The 21,496-nt window shown below is 45.2% G+C and overlaps 1 protein-coding gene across 2 annotated transcripts in view; it reads right to left on the reverse strand.

Moving 5' to 3' along the window:
• The window catches only part of KIAA1328 (KIAA1328 ortholog), a 215,418-nt gene that overhangs the window by 122,049 nt on the left and 71,873 nt on the right, over positions 1 to 21,496 (reverse strand). For both annotated transcript variants that reach the window (XM_014593926.3, XM_014593928.3), the window contains exon 6: positions 5,171 to 5,298. In XM_014593926.3, the coding sequence (XP_014449412.2) occupies positions 5,171 to 5,298 (128 nt within the window). The remainder of the gene's footprint in view (positions 1 to 5,170; positions 5,299 to 21,496) is intronic.

Consider the following 21,496-nt stretch of genomic DNA (forward strand, 5'->3'; position numbering starts at 1 on the left):
ACTCGAATCCAAGGTGAAATTTTTACATGTGCCTCCCCTCCCTGATAACAAGGGGAAAAAAGCCCCTTGTCTTAGATTCAAGTACAGGGGGGATGGGGACAGAACAGGTGACTGCTGCAGAGCCTGCTCCCCTCCCCCCACCACACACACAGCCTCTGCTCCCCACCCCCTTTACTGCCATCTTTGCCCCCACCCTCCTGTGTGTCCAGCTCAGGCTCCAGCACCAGTCTGGACCCGAGCACGGAGCACATGGTCACTCTGCCCCCAGCCCAACAATGCAGTAGCTGCTACCACCATAATCACTGTTGTGTGGCTGGACCAGAGAGACCACGTACCCGGTGTTGCATCCAGCATGGGGCCGAAGCCAAATCCAGAACCACAAAGGGTGAGTAGCAGTAGCATTGGGAAGGGGTGGGGGGCAGGGGCCAAGACATACAGGCACAGGAGGAGTGGAGAACAAATGGTGGATGGGACAGGCATCAGGGAGCAAAGAGCAGATGTCAAGCTCCCCCACTGCCTGCCCCCCACCATATGTCCCCTACTGCTGCTTGCCCTGCTTCAGCAGTGGAGGGTGAATTTAAGGCAACCCCCCATCCCAATGATAAGATTCTATATATGGAAAATGATAACAAAATTATAATTTTTCCATGTATATATTCAGCTTACTGGGGAGTTGTCTTGAATTCAAAAAGTGATCTTGGATTCGGGTAGATATGGCATTGTTATGGCCACAATGTTGGGCATTGGTGATATGACAAGGAGCAGGGACATCTGTTTGATTGAGCTCTGGGCTGCCACAAAAGCGTTTATGGTGGCACAAGAGCAGCTTCTGTTTTCAGTCCACATGTCCTCCCATGCATTTCTGCAAGGCAAAGACAAGAAGGGTAAATTGCATGAAACTATAGCTCTTCTGTCATTCACATGTCTTGGGTTGTGACAGGGTTGGCGGTGGAGTTTAGATTAGGATTGTATAGGATGGTTTGATGGGGCTGATCTTGCGGCAGGCAGGTGGTTGCACTAGGTAGCCTACGGAGGTCTCTTCCAGGCCCACTTCTCTGCGATTCAATGACTGAGCTGCCGGGATGCCAGTCCTACAAGCTGCCATACAGCAGCCCTTTAGAGAAGAAAAAGTTACTTACCTCTAACAAGTCTGGAGGTTTGGAGCCGAGTAACAAGTCAGCATCTGCAGGCTTTAGTCTTACGTATCGGGATTGCTCTGAGCCCAGTAAAAGCAAACAACAGGTTTCCAGTGAAAACAAAAGGGAAAAAAATGATCCCTGAAGTCCAGGAGTCAGAGAACTCAGGAAAGGCTTCCTTCAACAAATGTCTCTAAGAAAGGTGGCTTTCTGAAGCCCAGAGTTTAAGGAGTAATCATTTTAAGTCATAAAAAGAGGGCTTTCCTGATTCCCTTGTTCTTTTAGCCTCCGTTGAGGGATCCGGTTCCAATTACTAATTCCAACTCTGCTCCTCAGGACACAGCTGGGGAACGGCTGCATTCACCACTGCTACCCTGCCAATCTTTGCTCTTGCACCATGCATCACTAGTGTGGAAGAACACAATGAATGGATACAGGCCAAGGAGCATGAGATGCTAATACTGGTCAGCAAGGCGGACAATGGTGTCACACAACAGCCATGCCACCATTCTCAGGATTTTTTGTAGATACTAACCAGAGGTGATTTTACTGAGAGATGTGGAGGGGGATAATGAACCAGCTTTGCCAGCATTTCTGTGGAGCTCCACACAAATTTGAGGGGTGGTGCTGGAGAAAACATGAAGGCGCTAGTTGGAACATTTACAAAGTGATTTACCAAACAGAGCACGCCAGAAGGAACAGATCTGAGCCCTCAAGGTCACTTCAGGGATAAGACAGACACGGCTCTTTGGGTAGAGGTGATATCTTTCATTTGACCATGTAAATGGTTGGAAAAATTGCTCTTTGCAAGCTTTCAGGCACAAACACCCTTCTTCTGGCATTGGAGAAAGTCTGCTCGAAAGCTTGCAAAGCACAATTTTTCCAACTACTTAGTTGGTATAATAAAAAATATCAACATTTACCCAAAGAACCTTGTCTTAGACCAACACGGCTACAACCGATAACCCTTCAGGGAAAAGACAACTTGATTTCCTAGACAAAGTCAGAGATGCTGTTACGTGCTTACTACAAAGAAGAATTAAACTAGCCACGACATATCCTGACACTGCCTGCATCTGTGCAGGGAGATCTTGGCAGGGGTTGGAGATCAGGAGCGATGTTTTTTGACTTGATGTAATGGAGTTGATGGCTAAACATCCACAAGAAGATGTCGATGAGAAAGGCCAACATTTTTTGTCTGGACTACAAGAAATAGGTCTGAAGCTGAGAGGTAGAGTCAGCACAGACATGAAAGTTAAATTTGCAAGTCGGTTGATGAGACTACCCAAAAACATGTCACAGAGACAAGACAAGGGGACTAAGGACAGAGCCCTGTAAAATCCCACACAAAGTTGGGGTGGATGAAAGGGTTCCTCAGAGGACACATTTTAGGAGTGACGAAAGAGGTAGAGGAGAAACTGCAGAGGACAGTCGGGGAAGCAGAGGACACGACTTCAAGACAATGGTACCAGAGGGAATGGACAGGTCAAGGAGCGTCCCAAACCTGAGTTTTGAGAGGTCATTAGAAATGCTGGCAAGACTGGTTTCAGTGGAGTGCCAGGGGCAGACGCTGCACTGGACACAGTCTAGGAGGGGAACTGGGGAACACAAACTCCAGACGGCAACTGGAAAAAATGCTTGCAGTCAGTTTAGAGAGGAAAAGGAGAAAGGGCAAAGGTGACTAACCACTCTGTAACTGGTGCTCTCCAATATAATCAGATCCTCCTCGAGGAGGAGGGGGATAAATGACCGTTCAGAATTATCAGCTAGGTCCAGGCCACCACAAGAAAAGTAATCGCACCCAATCCGATGACTTTTTTGAATCAAGCTACAAAAGAAACTGTATTCAGTATTTTCACATAATTCACATACATCAACCGCTAAAATTGGGCTCCTAAAATTCCACACACACACAACAGGAGTGAAAAGCACGACTGCTCTGTAACTAGTAGGATCTCTGGACTCCACAAATCATGAAGCTCTTTGATGTTTGGCCAAGAAGCCTCAGCAGCACTAAAATTAAAAAGCAGTTAACAAAATGAAGGGGCCTCATGTTAAACTGAATGAAAGAGCTGTTGACGTCATGATGGATAAAAGGAAAGCAAAACAGAACAGATAAGGTGGAAGGACACAATGCATTGGATTGCCGATCGTGGGGCTGAAATCAGCCCCTGCTGTGATTCTGCGATAACCCTTGACACTTAAGTGCGTGTCAAGAAGAGAGATAAGCACTGAGCGGTGCACTGTTCAAGGCTGACATCACATTTACTCAGTCAAAGATTTCTTATCAGGGTCTGCCTTTATATTTTGGCATTGAAGATGGAAGACTCAATACTGGCTAAGAACCTGGGATAATGTGTGTGTACTTCTCTCAACTGGCTTAAGGCAAAAAGATTTCAAATCTGACTTGTCCTTGCTGGAGGCATGGCATCACTGCAAGCACAGCTGGTACAGCTATGTTGATCCATGACATGCAGCCCAAGAGTTTCAAGCTGCCTTTTTCAAGTTTTCTCAAGGAACTGCAGGTACTGTGAGAGAAGAGGAAGAGCAAATATTCTTAGACAAAATTTGCTAATTTTCAAAGGCTCCACACCATCAGAAGCTGTGGACTATGCAGATATGCAAGCATTTTAACTCAGTGGAAAACAAAATAATGGTAAAAATAAAAAACCTGCCTGTGATGAAAAGCTCCACATCCAGCAAAATAGAACAGAAAAAGAACCCTGATGAGGAAAGGCAATTCCTCTAAGTCGGGGGTTTTCAACCTGTGGTCTGCAGATCCCTCAGATTATGTCTAAGGGGTCTATGTTCAACCAAAAGATTTCAAATCTGACTTGTCCTTGCTGGAGGCATGGCTTGATGATCTGCTCAGGTCCCTGCCGACCCTACCAACTATGAAACTATAAAAAGTATGTGAATGCCTACACCTAACAATTCAAAGGGGTCTGAACCTCCATTAGAAATTTCCAAAGGGGTCCACACCTCCATTTGAAATTTTTTAGGGGTCTGCAAATGGAGAGGTTGAAAGCCACTGCTCTAAATGAAGCCAAAGTGCTCTCATAGACTTACCATAACAGTAAAGTGAAATGCCACTTGCCACACAAGACTTCTTCTATGCTGGCTGTTTCAGCACCGTTTAGCTAGCGTGTACGCTCTATGGAGCAGGGACTAGGCCACCTTCTGGGTTTTCCATGTCACTGAGCTCATAACCAACATAGAATAGTTATAACAGATATCTCAGAAACCTCCTAGCAGCAAATTCAAAACCAAAGACCTTAAAAACTATATACCCATCTATTAGAAGATACAGGGTCAGGTGCAATAACAAGAGTGGACGTATTCATTGCAAATTAATAAAGTATAATATGTAAGAGCATTGGTGAACACCTTAATATGCATAGACTACGGTCTGGTGAAGGTATCTGCTATCAGCAAGTACACAGTTAAGAAACTAGGTATCAGCAAGTCACTATAACCAGGGTTTTAGCACCCTTACCAATTCAAGCATACATGAACCTCAGAAATGTTTTACCCTATGGACTAGGAAAATCTCATGGAATATTTTCTTCTTTATTAAACTTTTTTTTTGCAATCAGTGTTAGTTTTTTTTCGGATCCAAATCAAATGAAAACCCTCTGGCAGCGAAAAAGCTTTTACTGGCCGAGCTCACCTTTTGCGATCTCATTTACACTCATCAAAAATTAGGTAGAAAAAGTTAAAGGTTATTTTTAAAGCGTGGCTCACTCTCGCTGAAGTACATGTTTCCCAAAAGAACGTGAGGAAGGCAAATGTGCACCTTTTTTCCTTAGCAAGGAAGCGGCTTCCTCACGGCTCCTGCTGCATTCTGGAAGAATCGAGCAGCTTTGCCCATTTTACTGATCCAAGACTTCTGAGTATTGGCGCAGAGGCCTCAGAGAAACCAGTCACAGGATAACGCACAGAAAATGTGTCTACCACAAGACAACACGTGATAGTTGCAGCGCTGAAAAGAAGTGAAATGGGGATCAAGGGTGTAGTCATTAAAGAGGGCTTACCTGCTGCTCCTTCTGCCTGGCAGCACCCAGCTCAGTGAGGGAGGCGCTCAGCTTTTCTTGCTGTTCGGCTAAATACTTCTGATACAGGCTCAGAAGTTCCTGGCATTCTCTGTACTGCTGCTGAAGAGGTGAGATATTGAGTTAAGGGAAAAAAATATGCTTTATTGAAAAGTAAAAGTCAAACACGAACTCATTTATTCCGTGTAAAAACTGTTTCGGCCCCATGGCAACCAAAGCCATGAAATACAGAGTTCAAAGGCAGATGCTGCACATGTTTATGAGAGATGAGGGGGACAGCTAATTACAACAGATCTGCCCAAAGGGAGATAAATACCCAAGTAAAGCCTTACACTCCCAACTCCTGAGACAGAGCAAGGAAACTTTTCCCATCTTTCTCGAACACTGGAAGGGGCAGAGTGCAGGACCTAAGTTATGGCAGACAAGGTTCTTTGGGTGAAGCCAGTATCTTTTATTACACCAACTCAAATAGTTGGAAAAAATCTTTTTAGCAAGCAAGGTAAATGATGACACTGTTTCAGGTGGTACAATTACAACTGTCTCAGCATAGGCACTGCTATTTATAATCAGTGAAGAAGGACAGCGCCGATGTTTAGTTCTCAGTCAGACAACTGAGTAAAGAGTCCACGTTTAAAGCACAGCTATGGGTTCACCTGCTTGCATTTCCTAATCGGATCCCTCTGCCGAAGTACCGATGACTTAAAAACACAGCTGCAGGTGCAGCCTGACAGGCCTGTCAGAGACCGCAATGATTTTTTGGATTGTAATCCACAGATGCAGGAAACTGTGGCGTTAGCAAGGATTTTAGCAACAGTGTCCTGCCTGGCTGGCAGCATTGAAATTCCAAAAGGAGATAAATCTGTTCTTCACCTGTCATTGTGCAATTCCCTCCCTTGCTCATTTAGCATGGTAAACTATTTATGCCCCCCTTCCCCCCCTTTTAATTATGCATGCAGATCGGATAAGGGCTCGCTGTCCAAAGAGATTACTCTGAATAAATACTTTAATAACAAGTCGTCACAATTAAGGTAGGGAACAAAAACTTCTTCCATCTATAAAATGGTGTCGAGTTACAGATTTCCTTAACGGTTTTATGATCTAATCATTGCTTCTGGGCAAATTCGTGTTGCAATCATTTTTGCCAATCATGGCTGCATAAATAACTCACTGCTTTGTTATTTCCCGTTACAATCCTGCTTAGAAAAAAAAAAAAAGAGTGCCAAAGATGGGATGAGCAGTTTTTTGGGGTGGGGAAAAGAAGGGATGGCATTAAGCTATAATGTTAAATTAACACAGGAGAGCTTCTCGAACACCTTTACTCAGTGTCTTGAGATAAAGGAGGGTACAAACAATGGTCTAAATAAGCTAATTGCTTTTCAGAGCCAGTCTATCAGAAGCCTGAGATGTTTTACATTTCTGTGCATTTTGTCAGAGCACCAAAAGGCTGAAGTGATTTGTGGTGGTCTCAGGAGTCTCTGCCAGCTATGATGTATATAAAAGGATTTTTTTATTCCAGCTGTAACCATAGGCAGTAATGTTTATAGTAGGTGAACATATTAGTCTGGACGCAGGGCATGAATTTTACTCCAGAAAAAGCCCATTCATTTATACAGCCTAAGAGTTAAATGTCGGTATTTGAAGACAAATTATAGGCAAATTCATTTAAACCCATGTTATGTGGCAGAGCATAAAAAACGGCAGTCCTATCTTCATCAATTCTTTATGTCCCTCTTAATTCACTCTGCTTCCAACAGCTTCACCCCACACAATGGGATTTCACCCCACTACTGGGCCAAGCTTTTGCCTTTAGATAAGAGGGAGCAGGATGCTTTGGGGTGCACAAATTGTGGATGTGAATCTGTCCTTGCTCTTGCCAAGGAATTCACCATTCTGTACATCAAGCATGAAAGCTGTATGGTGTGTTATTTATGACAGCAGAACAATTACAGTGGAAACAGAGCACGAGAGAGACTCCTGGACTGAGGTCTATGGGCTACTGTCAGCCCTCTGAGCATTTGCTACATCCATGATGCAGCCTCACCTTGCTTCTAGCTGCTAAAATTTTGTTACGCAAGTCAGCAAACATTACACCCTTTCCCAAAATGTAAGCAATTGCTAACATTGTCAAAAGGACGGCATGCGATCAATGGGAGGGGAGTTGTCTGAGGGTGAATGGCAGCCCAGGTGACCATGAAATTTTCTCTGTTAAGATACAGGACAGACTGTGACAATAGTTAAGAAACCCTGCATTGGAAGATAAAACCTTGTTCATTCACACAATCAGGTCCATCCACTGTGAAATAAGGAAGCAAACTAATAAAAAAAAGCAAGCATAATGCATCTCAGTAAACTCTGTACATTCGGGCAAATGTAATTACTTTTAGCCACAATAAAACTTTTTTTAACATACTAATACATTTATTGAAATATAATATTTTAAGTAGCAAGCTTTAATTCTTGCTTCCATTCTATTAAATCTTTGCTGACAGTGGACAGAGAGCACCTTATTTTGAACAAATTAACCAGCTTCTATACCCTACACAGCTACACCAATCAGTTTGGAGGTTTGCAGACAAAGTGAAGATGAGGATATCGGTAATTAAATAAGATAACACCCGTGAAAACAAAACACCTTCATAACCTAATTGGAAGACGCTGAGAAATTTGATGAGGGCAGAAGAAAAAAAAAATCTATCTATAGGACAATGAGAACGTCAGTAAAATACATCTAAGTGCTCAAATAGGATTTTTCTTTAAGACTTCAAGAGTCCAAATACCGGATTAACAAGATATTAATTATCTGAGAAGTGTTGTTTAGTTTCAGTGAAGCAAATTTGTGCAACAACTAAGAATAAACACTCAAATTTATTACTGCAATTTATTACATGCAAAAAGCGTGTTCATGCAGTATTAAGAGTTTGCAATACAAGAATCCCAATAAGTCAGCAAATGAAAAGGTGTAAGCTTCAACATCCACTCTCCAACTACACATGCTGGATATTTTATAGGATATATTTAATGCCAGAATCAAAATCATGGATTCAGAGCTCATTTATGGCTCTCACAGCCAAGAAACTCATTGGGTGCTGGGATTGTATTGAAGCAGGGGGACTTCTGAAGCACTCTGCGTTAGTGGCACTGCACTCACGGAGGCCAGCAGCAGACATAATACGTCCTGGGACACACAGGGTGGTGGATAAACGGGTCACAGCGGTGGCCCTTGCTCCACACTTGCTCAGCATAGCCCTTCACCTGCAAGCAGACTTACAGGCCCAGGACAGCAGTGACCGGGCTACACATTCGTGCAAGTAATGGCATGATAAAATGAGAAATAAGGCACAAAGTTATGACACAAAATATATGTAATCACTTAGTGGCTGGTTCTTGCCATGCCTTTACCTGAACATGTGGCCAGTGCTCCCATCCTCTGAAGCACAAGGGAGGCTTTCAAGGCTCCCCTGAAGTCCAGGGGCTGGAAGTGCCCCGTCAGGGTGCCCGGGCAGGGAGTGTATAGGGCACGTCCATTCAGCAGATCAGAGCCCCCAACCACAAGAGAGCACCACGTGCTGCCGTGGCTGGAAGCTTCGATCAGCAGATCAGGGCTGTCGAGGGAGCGCAGGGAGCTGAGCTTGCTACTGGCCAGTGCAAAGGGAACCTGGGATTGGGCTCCCCGTGTACCAGCAACATGGCAACGGCAGGATCTGATAGTCTTCCTGCCATGCATGCGCCTTTAAATTAACATGTCAGGGATCAAAGGGAGGGTACAAGACCAAGCCACCTTCCAACCCCTTCAGCTTGCCCCCCCTCTCTAGGGCAAGATGGACTTTGGGGATTACTAACAGCCCAGTCATACACAACAGCAGAGCTACTTGTATCCCAGGAACTGGAGGAAGGCACGAGATATCCTCCAGCACATCTCCCCAGTGTACAAATAAAAGTTTGGTTGAACACCTGCATTTCTTGACTTGGGAAACTTATCTGGATACCTGATGCTGCAGCACTGCAGAGGTCCCCAAGCCACCACCTTCTTCCTGTTTGGTTCTGTTTCTATATGAAAAATCAGAGCGCTCTGGAGCTTACAAATCTTGCCATCTTCAGCAGCTTCCCCAGCAATGGTTTTCAATTCTGCATACTAACCTGTGCGACTCTAAAAAGTAATGACCTGAGCAACTTCATGACAACCAAAAGGCATGCACTATCCCAGGTGCTGGCCACCTGCAGACCACGGGCTTTCACATCCGATTATTACCCCATGGTCCTAGTCCATGTGGGTACTAATGATGCGGCCAGGAGAACCCCCGATCACTTGATGGCGGACTACTGTGCTCTGGGTGGCGTGCTGAAGGAGTTTGGTGCCCAGGTGGTTTTCTCTTCCATCCTACCAGTGACCGGACGAGGAAGACGGCAGGAGAACTGCATCCGAGAGACCAACTGGCAGCTTCGGCAGTGGTGTCTCGAGGCAGGCTTTGGCTTCCTGGACAATGACCCGCACATCACGACGAGGGACATGCTCAGCTGGGATGGGCTTCACCTGTCCCCCAAAGGTAAGCGTGTGTTTTCTTCTAGGTTGGCGGATCTCCTCCGGCGGGCTTTAAACTAGGCTCGTCGGGGGGAGGGGAGTATGAGGGCAGGGGAAGCTGTGGACCACCAAACCATGTGGCACCCACAAGGACAGCCCAGCTTGAAGAAGGAGAACATTGGGAACCTGAAAGCCATGGGGAGACCAGCACTACACAACAGGTAAGGAACAAGAAGGTAAGAAACAATGGGCCCCTTGGGACTGGGAGCAGGGGGGCAGCAAAGGCACCAGTCGCAGGGCTCAAGTGCCTATATACTAATGCTAGGAGCATGGGGAACAAGCAGGATGAACTAGCGCTCCTGCTTGCACTAAACACCTATGACTTAGTGGGGCTAACAGAGACCTGGTGGGATTCATCCCATGACTGGGCGGTACATATTGAGGGCTATAGATTGTACAGAAAGGACAGGTCGGGGAAGAAAGGGGGGGGGGGTTGCGCTTTATGTCAGTGAGCAATATACATCAACCCTCATCAAGACAGAATCCGAGGCTGAGGAAGTAGAAGGATTGTGGGTTAGGCTACATGGGGGGCAAGGAGAAAGGGATTTGGTGGTAGGGGTCTGCTACAGACCCCCACACCAAGGGGAAGAAATAGATGCGGGGCTCCTGAGGCAACTCTCGGAGACCATAAAAGCTAAGGAGGCGGTAGTCATGGGGGACCTAAACTACCCGGACATCTGCTGGGAGACGCAGACAGCAAGGTCCCATCGCTCACGCAGGTTTCTAACCTGTATACAGGACCTCCACCTGACACAGGAGGTGCATGGTCCCACTAGGGGGAATGCCATACTGGATATGGTATTGGCAACGGGAGATGACATGATAGGGGACCTCCAGATCGGTCGCTATCTGGGAGACAGTGATCACCTTATGATAGAATTCAACATAAGACGTCGAGTGGGTAAGGTAACTAGTAGGGTGAAAGTGCTAGACTTTAGGAAAGCTGATCTCAATGCACTCAGGCGATTAGTCAAGGAAGCACTGCAGAGTAGGAGTTTTGATGGGATGGGAGACCAAGAAGGGTGGCTGTGCCTAAAGGAAACGATCCTTCGGGCACAAAGCAAGACGATCCCCGAGCGAGGCAAAAGAGGGAAAGGGGCCAGGAGGCTTCCATGGCTGACCAGAGAAATCCAGGGCAGCCTAAGGGCCAAAAGGGGAGCACATAAAAAGTGGAAACAGGGTGAGATCACTAAAGATGAATATACCTCCTCTGCTCGTGCTTGTAGGGAGGCAGTTAGGCGGGCCAAAGCTACCATGGAGCTGAGGATGGCAACCCAAGTAAAGGACAACAAGAAATTGTTTTTTAGATACGTAGGGAGTAAAAGGAAGGCCCAGGGAGGAATAGGACCGCTGCTAAATGGGCAGAAGCAATTGGTAACAGATAGGGGGGACAAGGCTGAACTCCTCAACGAGTTCTTTACCTCAGTGTTCCTAAGCGAGGGGCACGACAAGTCTCTCACGGGGGTTGTAGAGAGGCAGCAGCAAGGCGCCAGACTGCCATGCGTAGACCCTGAGATGGTGCAGAGTCACTTGGAAGAACTGGGTGCCTTTAAGTCGGCAGGCCCGGATGGGCTCCATCCCAGGGTGCTGAAGGCACTGGCCGACATCACTGCAGAGCCACTGGCGGGAATATTCGAATGCTCGTGGCGCACAGGCAAAGTCCCGGAGGACTGGAAAAGGGCTAACGTGGTCCCCATTTTCAAAAAGGGGAAGAAGGAGGACCCGGGCAACTATAGGCCGGTCAGTCTCACCTCCATCCTTGGTAAAGTCTTTGAAAAAATTATCAAGGCTCACATTTGTGAGAGCCCGGCAGGGCAAATTATGCTGAGGGGAAACCAGCACGGGTTTGTGGCGGGCAGATCGTGCCTGACCAACCTAGTCTCTTTCTATGACCAGGTTACGAAACGCCTGGACGCAGGAGGAGGGGTGGATGTCGTATACCTGGACTTCAGGAAGGCCTTCGATACGGTATCCCACCCCATACTGGTGAACAAGTTAAGAGGCTGTGACGTGGATGACTGCACAGTCCGGTGGGTGGCGAATTGGCTAGAGGGTCGCACCCAGAGAGTCATGGTGGATGGGTCGGTCTCGACCTGGAAGGGTGTGGGCAGTGGGGTCCCGCAGGGTTCGGTCCTTGGACCGATACTCTTTAATGTCTTCATCAGCGACTTGGACGTGGGAGTGAAATGTACTCTGTCCAAGTTTGCAGATGACACAAAGCTATGGGGAGAAGTGGACACGCCGGAGGGCAGGGAACAGCTGCAGGCAGACCTGGATAGGTTGCACAAGTGGGCAGAAAACAAGAGGATGCAGTTCAACAAGGAGAAATGCAAAGTGCTGCACCTAGGGAGGAAAAATGTCCAGCACACCTACAGCCTAGGGAATGACCTGCTGGGTGGCACAGAGGTGGAAAGGGATCTTGGAGTCCTAGTGGACTCCAAGTTGAACATGAGCCGGCAGTGTGACGAAGCCAACAGAAAAGCCAATGGCACTTTATCGTGCATCAGCAGATGCATGACGAATAGGTCCAGGGAGGTGATACTTCCCCTCTATCGGGCGCTGGTCAGACCGCAGTTGGAGTACTGCGTGCAATTCTGGGCGCCACACTTCAAGAAAGATGCGGATAACCTGGAGAGGGTCCAGAGAAGGGCAACTCGTATGGTCAAGGGCCTGCAGACCAAGCCCTATGAGGAGAGACTAGAGAAACTGGACCTTTTCAGCCTCCGCAAGAGAAGGTTGAGAGGCGACCTTGTGGCTGCCTATAAGTTCATCACGGGGGCACAGAAGGGAATTGGTGAGTATTTATTCACCAAGGCGCCCCCGGGGGTTACAAGAAACAATGGCCACAAGCTAGCAGAGAGCAGATTTAGACTGGACATTAGGAAGAACTTCTTCCCAGTTCGAGTGGCCAAGGTCTGGAACGGGCTCCCAAGGGAGGTGGTGCTCTCCCCTACCCTGGGGGTCTTCAAGAGGAGGTTAGACGAGTATCTAGCTGGGGTCATTTAGACCCAGCACTCTTTCCTGCTTATGCAGGGGGTCGGACTTGATGATCTATTGAGGTCCCTTCCGACCCTAACATCTATGAATCTATGAATCCAGTCCATGAAGCCAGTGGACCAATGGCAAATTCAGCAGGCAGTTTGGAAATGGTGCCTGACTTCAGAGCAAGCTGCACTAATTTGGACCACCCAAAGCTGCTGACCCCTGCACTATCCTGCTAATCTAGACTATATATTTTTCCATTTGAGCTAAGAGTCAGCCTCTGAGCGAGTACTAGTAACTTGCCAAAGTTCTGCCTTTTCTGACTTATTTCTTTGGAAGAGAGGCAGGTTTTCTTTCTTTTTTTGGAAGAATAAGTGCTCGGCCTTGGTAGCTCTAAAAGAAGTGTCTGTCTTATGGCTTTTCTATCACTAAAATGTTGAGGCCAACTATGAAACCAAGCATTGGAACTTAGAGCCCCAAACATTTGTCAAGAGGACAAGTTCCTAGTGAAACTGTTTTACAATTTCAAACCAAAGACAAGGCTTGGTTAAATACCTGCTATACCATAGTGTTCAAGTGCCTGACAGTCTTCACTGTATTTATCCTCACAGCACTCCTGAGACAGAGAACTATTGCCCATGTTTACCTGTGACACGGAGACAAAGTGACTTTTCCTAAATGACACAGAACGGCCATAATGGCCTGAAACCCAGAGGCCAAGATGGCCCTTCAAAGCACGGGACCATCTTCGCAAAGGTTCTCTCCTTTGGATCCGCGTGTAAAACAGACAGACGTGGTGCATGCAACTTTGAGAAATAGAAGGCAACCGAGCCCATCAACCCCACACCCTGTGGAAGATTTGTTGCAGATCCATGGATTATTAGAGGATGAAGAGAAAATGCGGCAAAGCTAGGAAGAGAAAAACAAAGGGAAGGAAAAAAAAAAAGTCAAGCTGTAGCCGACAAGATGCAGCAAGTTACTGCATGGTTGCTTTGTCCCTCTAAAGGGCAGAGAGTACAAGAATTGGAGGCTGTGATTTTGGCAAGACACAAGAGGACTTGTCAGCACACCAATTTTTGCTTGGGCTAGTAGCCATGCAGTTAATTTTTTCTATTCCCGATTAGGGATCGGTGCACAGGAAGTTCCAACTAGTTGACAACTTCGGCAGACTGAAAAACTGACTGAAGTCCCTTCGCTCTTAGCAGGAGTCCCTCCACACAGAGGGAAAGTAATAGAAGCTTTCACTGACTCCTGCCTGCTGTAACTGTTCTGTGGCTAAGGAGCAGTCGGTCTCTAAGGCTGACTTTCTGCACCATACGCCAGCCCTTATCCATGACATCCCATTGCCTCGTTACTCACCATCACCTTTAAACAGCTGTGCCGTGGAAATAGCATACTGCTGAATCAGAGGCTACAGAGCAAGAAAAGGCTGTTAATCAAACTTAGCAAGAGGTTTACATATGTGCCCAACAGAGCCAAGTCCGGGTATGTACTCTGAACAATACTAAATGCAGCGTCTTGCAGAGGGCTCAAACTGCAATTAAAGGTTTATTACAATAGCAAAAAAACTGCAATAAGCCAGGTTCATAAACACTTTTGCAGGGACTTGCTGGCCCATCCCCACTGTTAGCCAAAACTCCACATAAAGTGAACTTCATTTGAATTTGGCTCTGATTTTTTTGTCTTTTTTTTTTTTTTTAAATGAAAACATTTAAACCCAACATTTTTTGAACTGTTGAGGCAAGATGCGATGATGAACGCTTTACCTTCCCTTCCCAAAGATGTGCAAATTCATTTTGCATCTCAATAGCAGAAAACGATAATCCTCCCAGAGAAAAGTAGTAATACAGATGCCACTCCCATTTCCACCTGCAGGCTCTCCTTCCTTCCTGATCAAGGCAGCAAACCAAGAGCCAAATTAAAGCAGCTTTAACTACTCACAGATACAAAGCCATATGTATAATATTTGCATTTTTTAATCAACTAACATATCTTAGAGAGTCCTTTAAACTCTACACCAAAGTATTCTAAGCATTACAAAGTATTGCTTAAGCATTACAAGGGTGTAAATTACTTTGGAAAAAAATATGCTGCTCTTAAGTACTCACTTTGGTATACACCTTGGGTTTCACACACACACACACATTACGTATTGAGTTCACTTAGGACAACAACACGAGTGCATTTTTAGAATCAAAGTATTCAGCCACAAATCAAGTCTGGTCACAACACCTGCTTCTTGTGCCTCCAAAATTGAAAAGAAAAAAAAAAAGTAGCTTGAACCTATGTGAATTATTGTTCTATGAAAGGGTAAAACCTAGTAACTTCCATGTAGGTTTATTATCTAAACTCCGAAGATGCCGAGAAGACTGAAGGTAATAAAATGTTTTATGAACAACTTCACTTCGCTGGTTCTTATATAACTGAGTTTATGTGGACTGTCTGACACAGTGATGTGATGAACCTGCTAGGGAACTTTCTGCACATCTATTTTTCAATTTACGGGGGAAAAAAAGGTTCCAATTTAAGTGTGAACCCCAAGAGTGTTCAGCTGAAGTCACAGTCTTCTTGGGATTTGAGATCTTTAGGAAACAAGTATTTGAAAGCACCTAAAAGGAGCAAGGTACATATAACACCATGCAGTTCTCTATAATGGGAAGCCCAAGAGTTATGTTTTAATTTACACTTGAATATTTTAATGCTGTTAACCAGTAGCTAGTAAATTAATCTAAGATGCAAAAATAAAACAGGAAGACATAAGGAAAAAGGTCACAATGCCCACAAAAGTTAAGAACCTCACTCCTGTTTGAAGCATCATCATTATGTTGTTGAATGATATAACTCTCATATAAAGGAACTGCTAATACATTCCCATTCTGTTTGAAGGGAAATTAAATTTACATTCTTTGGGAATATGGTATCATAATTAGTTCATGACTTGATTACACTTTGAAGTGAGCCAAGACTGCGCATGGCGCATACAAATCAGTTAAGTTATGGTTACCTACCTCAAGCAAAAGCTAAAAGAGCTCAGAACAAAGTTGGAGACCAGGTTAGGGCAGTCCTTTAGTTTGCATAGATAGGATATCAAACCCAAGACTATTTTGTATCCATTTGACATCAGTAAGTCCATAGTAACCTAAAAGAGAGTTTCCTAAATCAGCTCAATGAGTCATTCTGGAAAATAATCTTTCTATCCCCAACCATACCACCTGCACTGCAGTTGTTCAAATTGATTTAAAAAGGCAATGAAACACACTAAAAAGCTTCCTACCGTGGTCAAAGGTATCAATGTGATTTATTCCATCAAACACAACAAAAACTGTAGGAGTTAGAGACAGGTTCACATGAGTTAGTACCAACGTGCTTCTTTTTTTCCTACAGAGGTGATGACTTTCCCCAAGTCTACTCACAAAACAGGTTTAAATATACTAACGTATACTATATAATAAAAGACGCTGAAGAGCTGGTCACAAAAGAATACGACTACAACAGTGGTACTCAATCTTTTTAGATGCCCCTCTCTTATCACCAGGGCACCCCTCCCTAACTTTTGAGACTTAAGCAGCATCCCATTTCAAAAACTCACTTATTTATTTCAGTGCTTAGCTCCGTGCAGAGAGGCCAGGCAATGGGAGTGAGGGAACGGACAGGCAGGGACCGAGCCTGAGCTTATGCTTATTTGCTTATCTCCTCGCTGTACATTTCAAAGGATCTTGCAGCACCCCTGGGTGCCCTGGCACCCCGGGCAAGAATCACTGGGCTGTAATAAAGAACTGAAAAGAGCATTCATCGCTATTAAGTTTAACTAACAAAGTGTATACCCCATTAACCCACAGAAAACTTGGTTACTTTACCTCAAGGTTCTTCCGAAAGACCCATAAATTCCTCATTTAGATAAAACTCTCACTGGACAGTTTCCACCACCCCCAAACAAGGAGTTCAGGACTGGGTTTGTATGTATTAAAAGTCATGTCCATATGATGTGCCAATCAAGCTGGGCAGGGCATCTGGCAAGGGCTCATGCCCCCAAAAAATGTTAAATGCCATCACATGCCAGCAATTGTGTACGCATCAATAAACATGCATGCCATGCCGGACTTTGCCATTTCCCATTCCAAGCGTAAGGCAAGGCACACCTGACTTCTCTCCTATGAATATAGAGCCCAGAGTATTCATGAGTACGTATAACCAAGTAAAAATAAAGCCAGATTTATCTTAAACTTGCAAACACAAACTTTCCTCATGGGGGAGAGAAAGGATGAATGGCATGTGACAGCCACGAGTCGCACTCAACGCACGGGAGAAAGATGCTCGGGCATCACAATGATAGACACATCGTAAGAGCCTGACTACATCAAATCGGAAGCATTATTCTCTATAAGAAATTACTGGCTCCAGCATATGCAGTAATAAGATTTTATTCATGGTTTAACAATTGTGATGGTAAAGGATGGTCACGCTGGCCAGGAGAGAGTTAGTTCAGTCGGCACCTGGGCCTAGTAAGGAAGCTTTGCCAAAATCTATATTGACTTTAGGAATATACAAATTTCCTTTGGCATTTTGTCGGACGGCAGAACCATTCTCCGAGCTCACTGAATGGAGCATCTCTTGGAAATCATCAGGAACTTTATTACTTATGGATCTGTCCATCATAATTGTTAGACATGTGCTTGTCCTGATGGGAAAGGGGAGCCCGGAGGGGTCAGAAGTGCACGCTTTCTCCCCAGAACGTAGTGACAGTGTCTAGGGAAAGCAACACGCATTTCATGGCAGGCAGTAAAAAAAGTGAACTCAACCTATGCAGTGCTGAAAGAAATGTGGATGCCAAAGAAGGGACTACACCCTCCCACCACAAAAAAAAAGCGTGCTATTTTTTTCCTTTTACATATTTAGAGTGCAAAATTAAACAAATAAAAAGAACACTGCATAATTTAGCTGTCATTTTCTATCAAATTGCTCATAATTGTAACCATAAAATGATAATATTCTACCATATGTGCATCCGCAAAGCCGAAAAAAAAAGCACTGGTCAGCTCCAAAGAGAAGAAAAATGAACCTGCCGCTCCCCCTAGCGGCCCTCGCTGGGGACTGCCATAGCCTCGGTTATCGAAGGCGCGCCGAACGCTCGTCGAACCTGGAGGTTATTAATTTTGTTACATTGAGGGGTATATCAAATCATTTGGAAACCTGCAAATCTTCTGTATGTTCCTACTGGTACTATTCTTCCTAAAGTTATGGTCTCCTTTATTCGCATATTCATTTACGTTATTACATAAAATGCCTATCTCTGGGAACACTCGGTCTTTATTTGCAGACCTTGGTGAGAATTAAACAAAAAAAAAAAAAGAAGCCTTTTATAGTAGCAACTGCTACTGTTTACATTAAAGCTTTAGTCGTACCAATAGTACTTGACACTCAAACAGCTGTGCTCTCGTCTCTAATTTGACAACAGAGATCCTTCAAAGGAGTCTGAGAAGAGATAAGGTGCTTTTTAGCCTGTGGGAGGGGTTGAGGTATCCGAGAAGAGGGAGATGCTCACCCTGTCCTGTCAAGGTACAGGAATGGGAGCTAGTTAACAGGAGGCAGTGTGGACTGGGTAGCCACTCGCTGGAGGAGAGCAGTAGGGATGGGGCAAGAGGAGATAAAAATCCGCAAGACAAGAAAACTGGAAAACCTGAACTTATTGAAGACACGCTGATACTTCTTCCCTGCCCCACCTGAATTGGAGAGCATGCATATTATAACAAAAGGGAAGCTGTGCTTTGCCAGATCACAAAGCCTCGGCGCATTTTCTGTCCATACCAGAACGAGCAACCACCTGAAAATGAATCGACACCCTAGATCTCGGTGGGCTCCGGCTGAACCTCTGTCTCCTGGGCCTCGGATGCAAATCGCAGCCCCCTGAAGGGCTCGGAGCAGCTCTCATTGTTCTCGAAAGCTGAGATTCCCGGGTCCTTTTTCAACCAGGAACAGTCTCAACTAATGGGAGTAAAATCCCTCCTCCCTCGATTGCCTTTGTGCATCGTGCGTTCCTCTCATCAGGTATGGCTACGCTGACTTCTTTCCAGAAGCGGCAGCGAGAATTTTGTTTTAATCTCGGTCGTTATCTACGGTGCAGGTGGCAGGATGGAAAATTCCCCATCTGCAAGTGTTGGACAAAGATGGTGAGAGAGAAAAGCTCCAAGAGCCAGGAAAATCTTGCCCTTCTTGTGGGCCTGTCTGCACTGGTACAATAACAACCTCTCGGCTGTTCTCATTATAACGGGACCGAATTGCCAGATCATTCTGGCTAATTTCATTTTTCCTTTTAAAACTATTGCTGTTTTGACAGCCTTTCTAACCTTGTTAGAACGCAATCTGTTTGCAACACTGTTGATGAGGGAAATGCAAGGCTCTCTCTTCTCAAAGGCAGTCGAGGTCAAATCGGCAAATTCTGTACAAGTATTAATACTAATTTTAAAAGGGGTCTTTTTTTTTTTCCCCCCAACAGAAAATCTTCTGTGTCAGAGTGCTGGAGAGCTTCTCTTTTCTGTCACATGCGGCCGACACATCTCTGTAATTAGATGAGTACTTCAGAATGACATCAAAGGCCTCCGAAAGTTAGTGCTTTCTTTCAAAAACTGGCCTTAAATGCACCAAACCGAAAAGCGCTGGTTACGCTGAACTGAAGCCAATGAAGAAAAGATTTAATAACAGCCTCATTATAAGGTTCATTGTTGTAGGACTATTTAATATACACGATTAACACATCTTATCTCCCACTTCCACTGAAACCTATTATACCCCTCATTAATACATGCGCACTTCTACATCATTTACAATGCCAAGCTCTCAAATTGTATTGTACGAAGCAGGGCATGTTCTGCTAGTTTTACTAGGGGTGTTCTCTTTTCAGGCAAAAACGATGCCCTAAAATGAGCTCTACTGCTCACAATGCAAGATGCTGTTGAAGCAAACTCCAGAGCACGCCCCAGAGATGGAACGGCTCGCTTGTTTTCCTCGAGTCTGATTTTGGTTTCTGGAGATCTGTTCCTTCAGCCTCAGACCAAAAGAGAGAGACTCTGTCCACCATCACAGGCATGCCCCCAAACCTGAAGACGTAACATGTGCATGCGCAAGGAGACAAATGAGAAAAAGGAGACAAAGAACCAAGCACTTCCTAGAAAATACAGTAATGTTACTTGGGCCCAGAAGCCGATGACGGGAAAACCTGCACGCTAAACACAGGACAGATTCCCTAGACTGGCAATTCTCACCCAACCGGGGTGCCGTGGTGCCATGGGGTGCGACACTACATTAGCACTGTTAGGTGTGCAAACGTGATTTGCAGGAGAAACCCAGAATTTTCACTGTTAAAAACATTGACCTGCTGTGGTCTTTCCAACAGAAGAATTGCTCTGGTATTTTTTGGCACTAAAAAAAAAAGAGTAAAAACTGAGAACAGGAATTGTCCACGGGGTGCCTCGAGGCTATAAAAATTGAGAACTACTACCCTAGCCTAACAAATATTCACCTGCACAGGTACCAGGGAGGAAGGGTCTCTATGCCATACTTCAGATACAGACATCTCAATTAAATTTAAAAAAACCCCAAAAAACAAACAAAAAAAACCCCTTCATTTTCTCTGCACCTTAACCAACTTTGATCCTTTGAGTCCACAAGGTAAATTCCCCCCTCCCAGGGGAGAAGTAAAATGTGAGGATGTACCACAGGGTCAGCACCATCTATTAACATCCAACCACTATTACATGGACAGCAAAGTCTACAAAGCAAGCCATGCATTTCACTATACATTTATACTGCCCCTAGTACAATGAAGCCAAAATGTGCATTAGGTTTCTCTTGCATTCACATAATGCAGTTAATTCATAGGTAAGTAATACCATTTTTCTTTTTTTTCAGGAGGCTGAAAGTGCTGGAAATAGGCATCTCTAAGCTATCCTCAAAAAAGCAAGAGTCTGGTGATCCTGCACAGGCCTTGCCAGCCATCTTCGGACCCGCAGATAAGGCGATCATGGAAGACAGTCATTTTTGGCTGCAAGGGACCACCGATGATGATCTTCAAAAAGCATAATATCTGACAAACAACATTCTCTTTCCCCCCCGATTTAAACTTTTGCAACCCTCTATATCCAGTGAAGGGGATTCCAAAATGAAGCACTGAGAGTTGGGTAGGAGGAAGAAAATCAGAGGTCTGCTCTTAATGCAGTGTCCAGACTAGATCTCCCGGATATTGCTGCATAGCTTATCCTGTCAGAAGGGAAGGCAGAAAGTTTGGTTAAGAGGTAACCCAAAAGCAGCCACAGCCCAGCCTGACTCTTCCAGGAACCCGATTTATAACTTGTGCAATTCTCAATCGTCCCTGGAGATGTTCACCCCTGGCTGACCTCCGCTTTGTCTTAGCAAATCAAGCCCCTTGCAGCGAAAGATCTACTCCCACGAGTACCGGTGTTTCTGACTAGTGTTAGCACAGACTTTCTGTGAGCTGACTGGCCCCAAGGTAACAAAAAAAAAAATCACAAGTTTGGGAGTGCAACTCCCTCCTTCTTGCTACAGAGAATGACTCTTTATCCATCCCGAGTTGCTCATGTGTGCTACTGAGACATTGCCATTGGGAGGTCATCCAGCACACCAACATGCCCCGGGGCTTGTCAGGACTCCCATTTCAAAGAGCACGTGTGCTTGGCATACTGGGGGGAAGGGGCCACTTTCCCTGTAGCAGAGACTGATACGGATGCTCCTCT

This window comes from Alligator mississippiensis, chromosome 3, assembly GCF_030867095.1.
Source record: "Alligator mississippiensis isolate rAllMis1 chromosome 3, rAllMis1, whole genome shotgun sequence".
NCBI lineage: Eukaryota > Metazoa > Chordata > Crocodylia > Alligatoridae > Alligator > Alligator mississippiensis.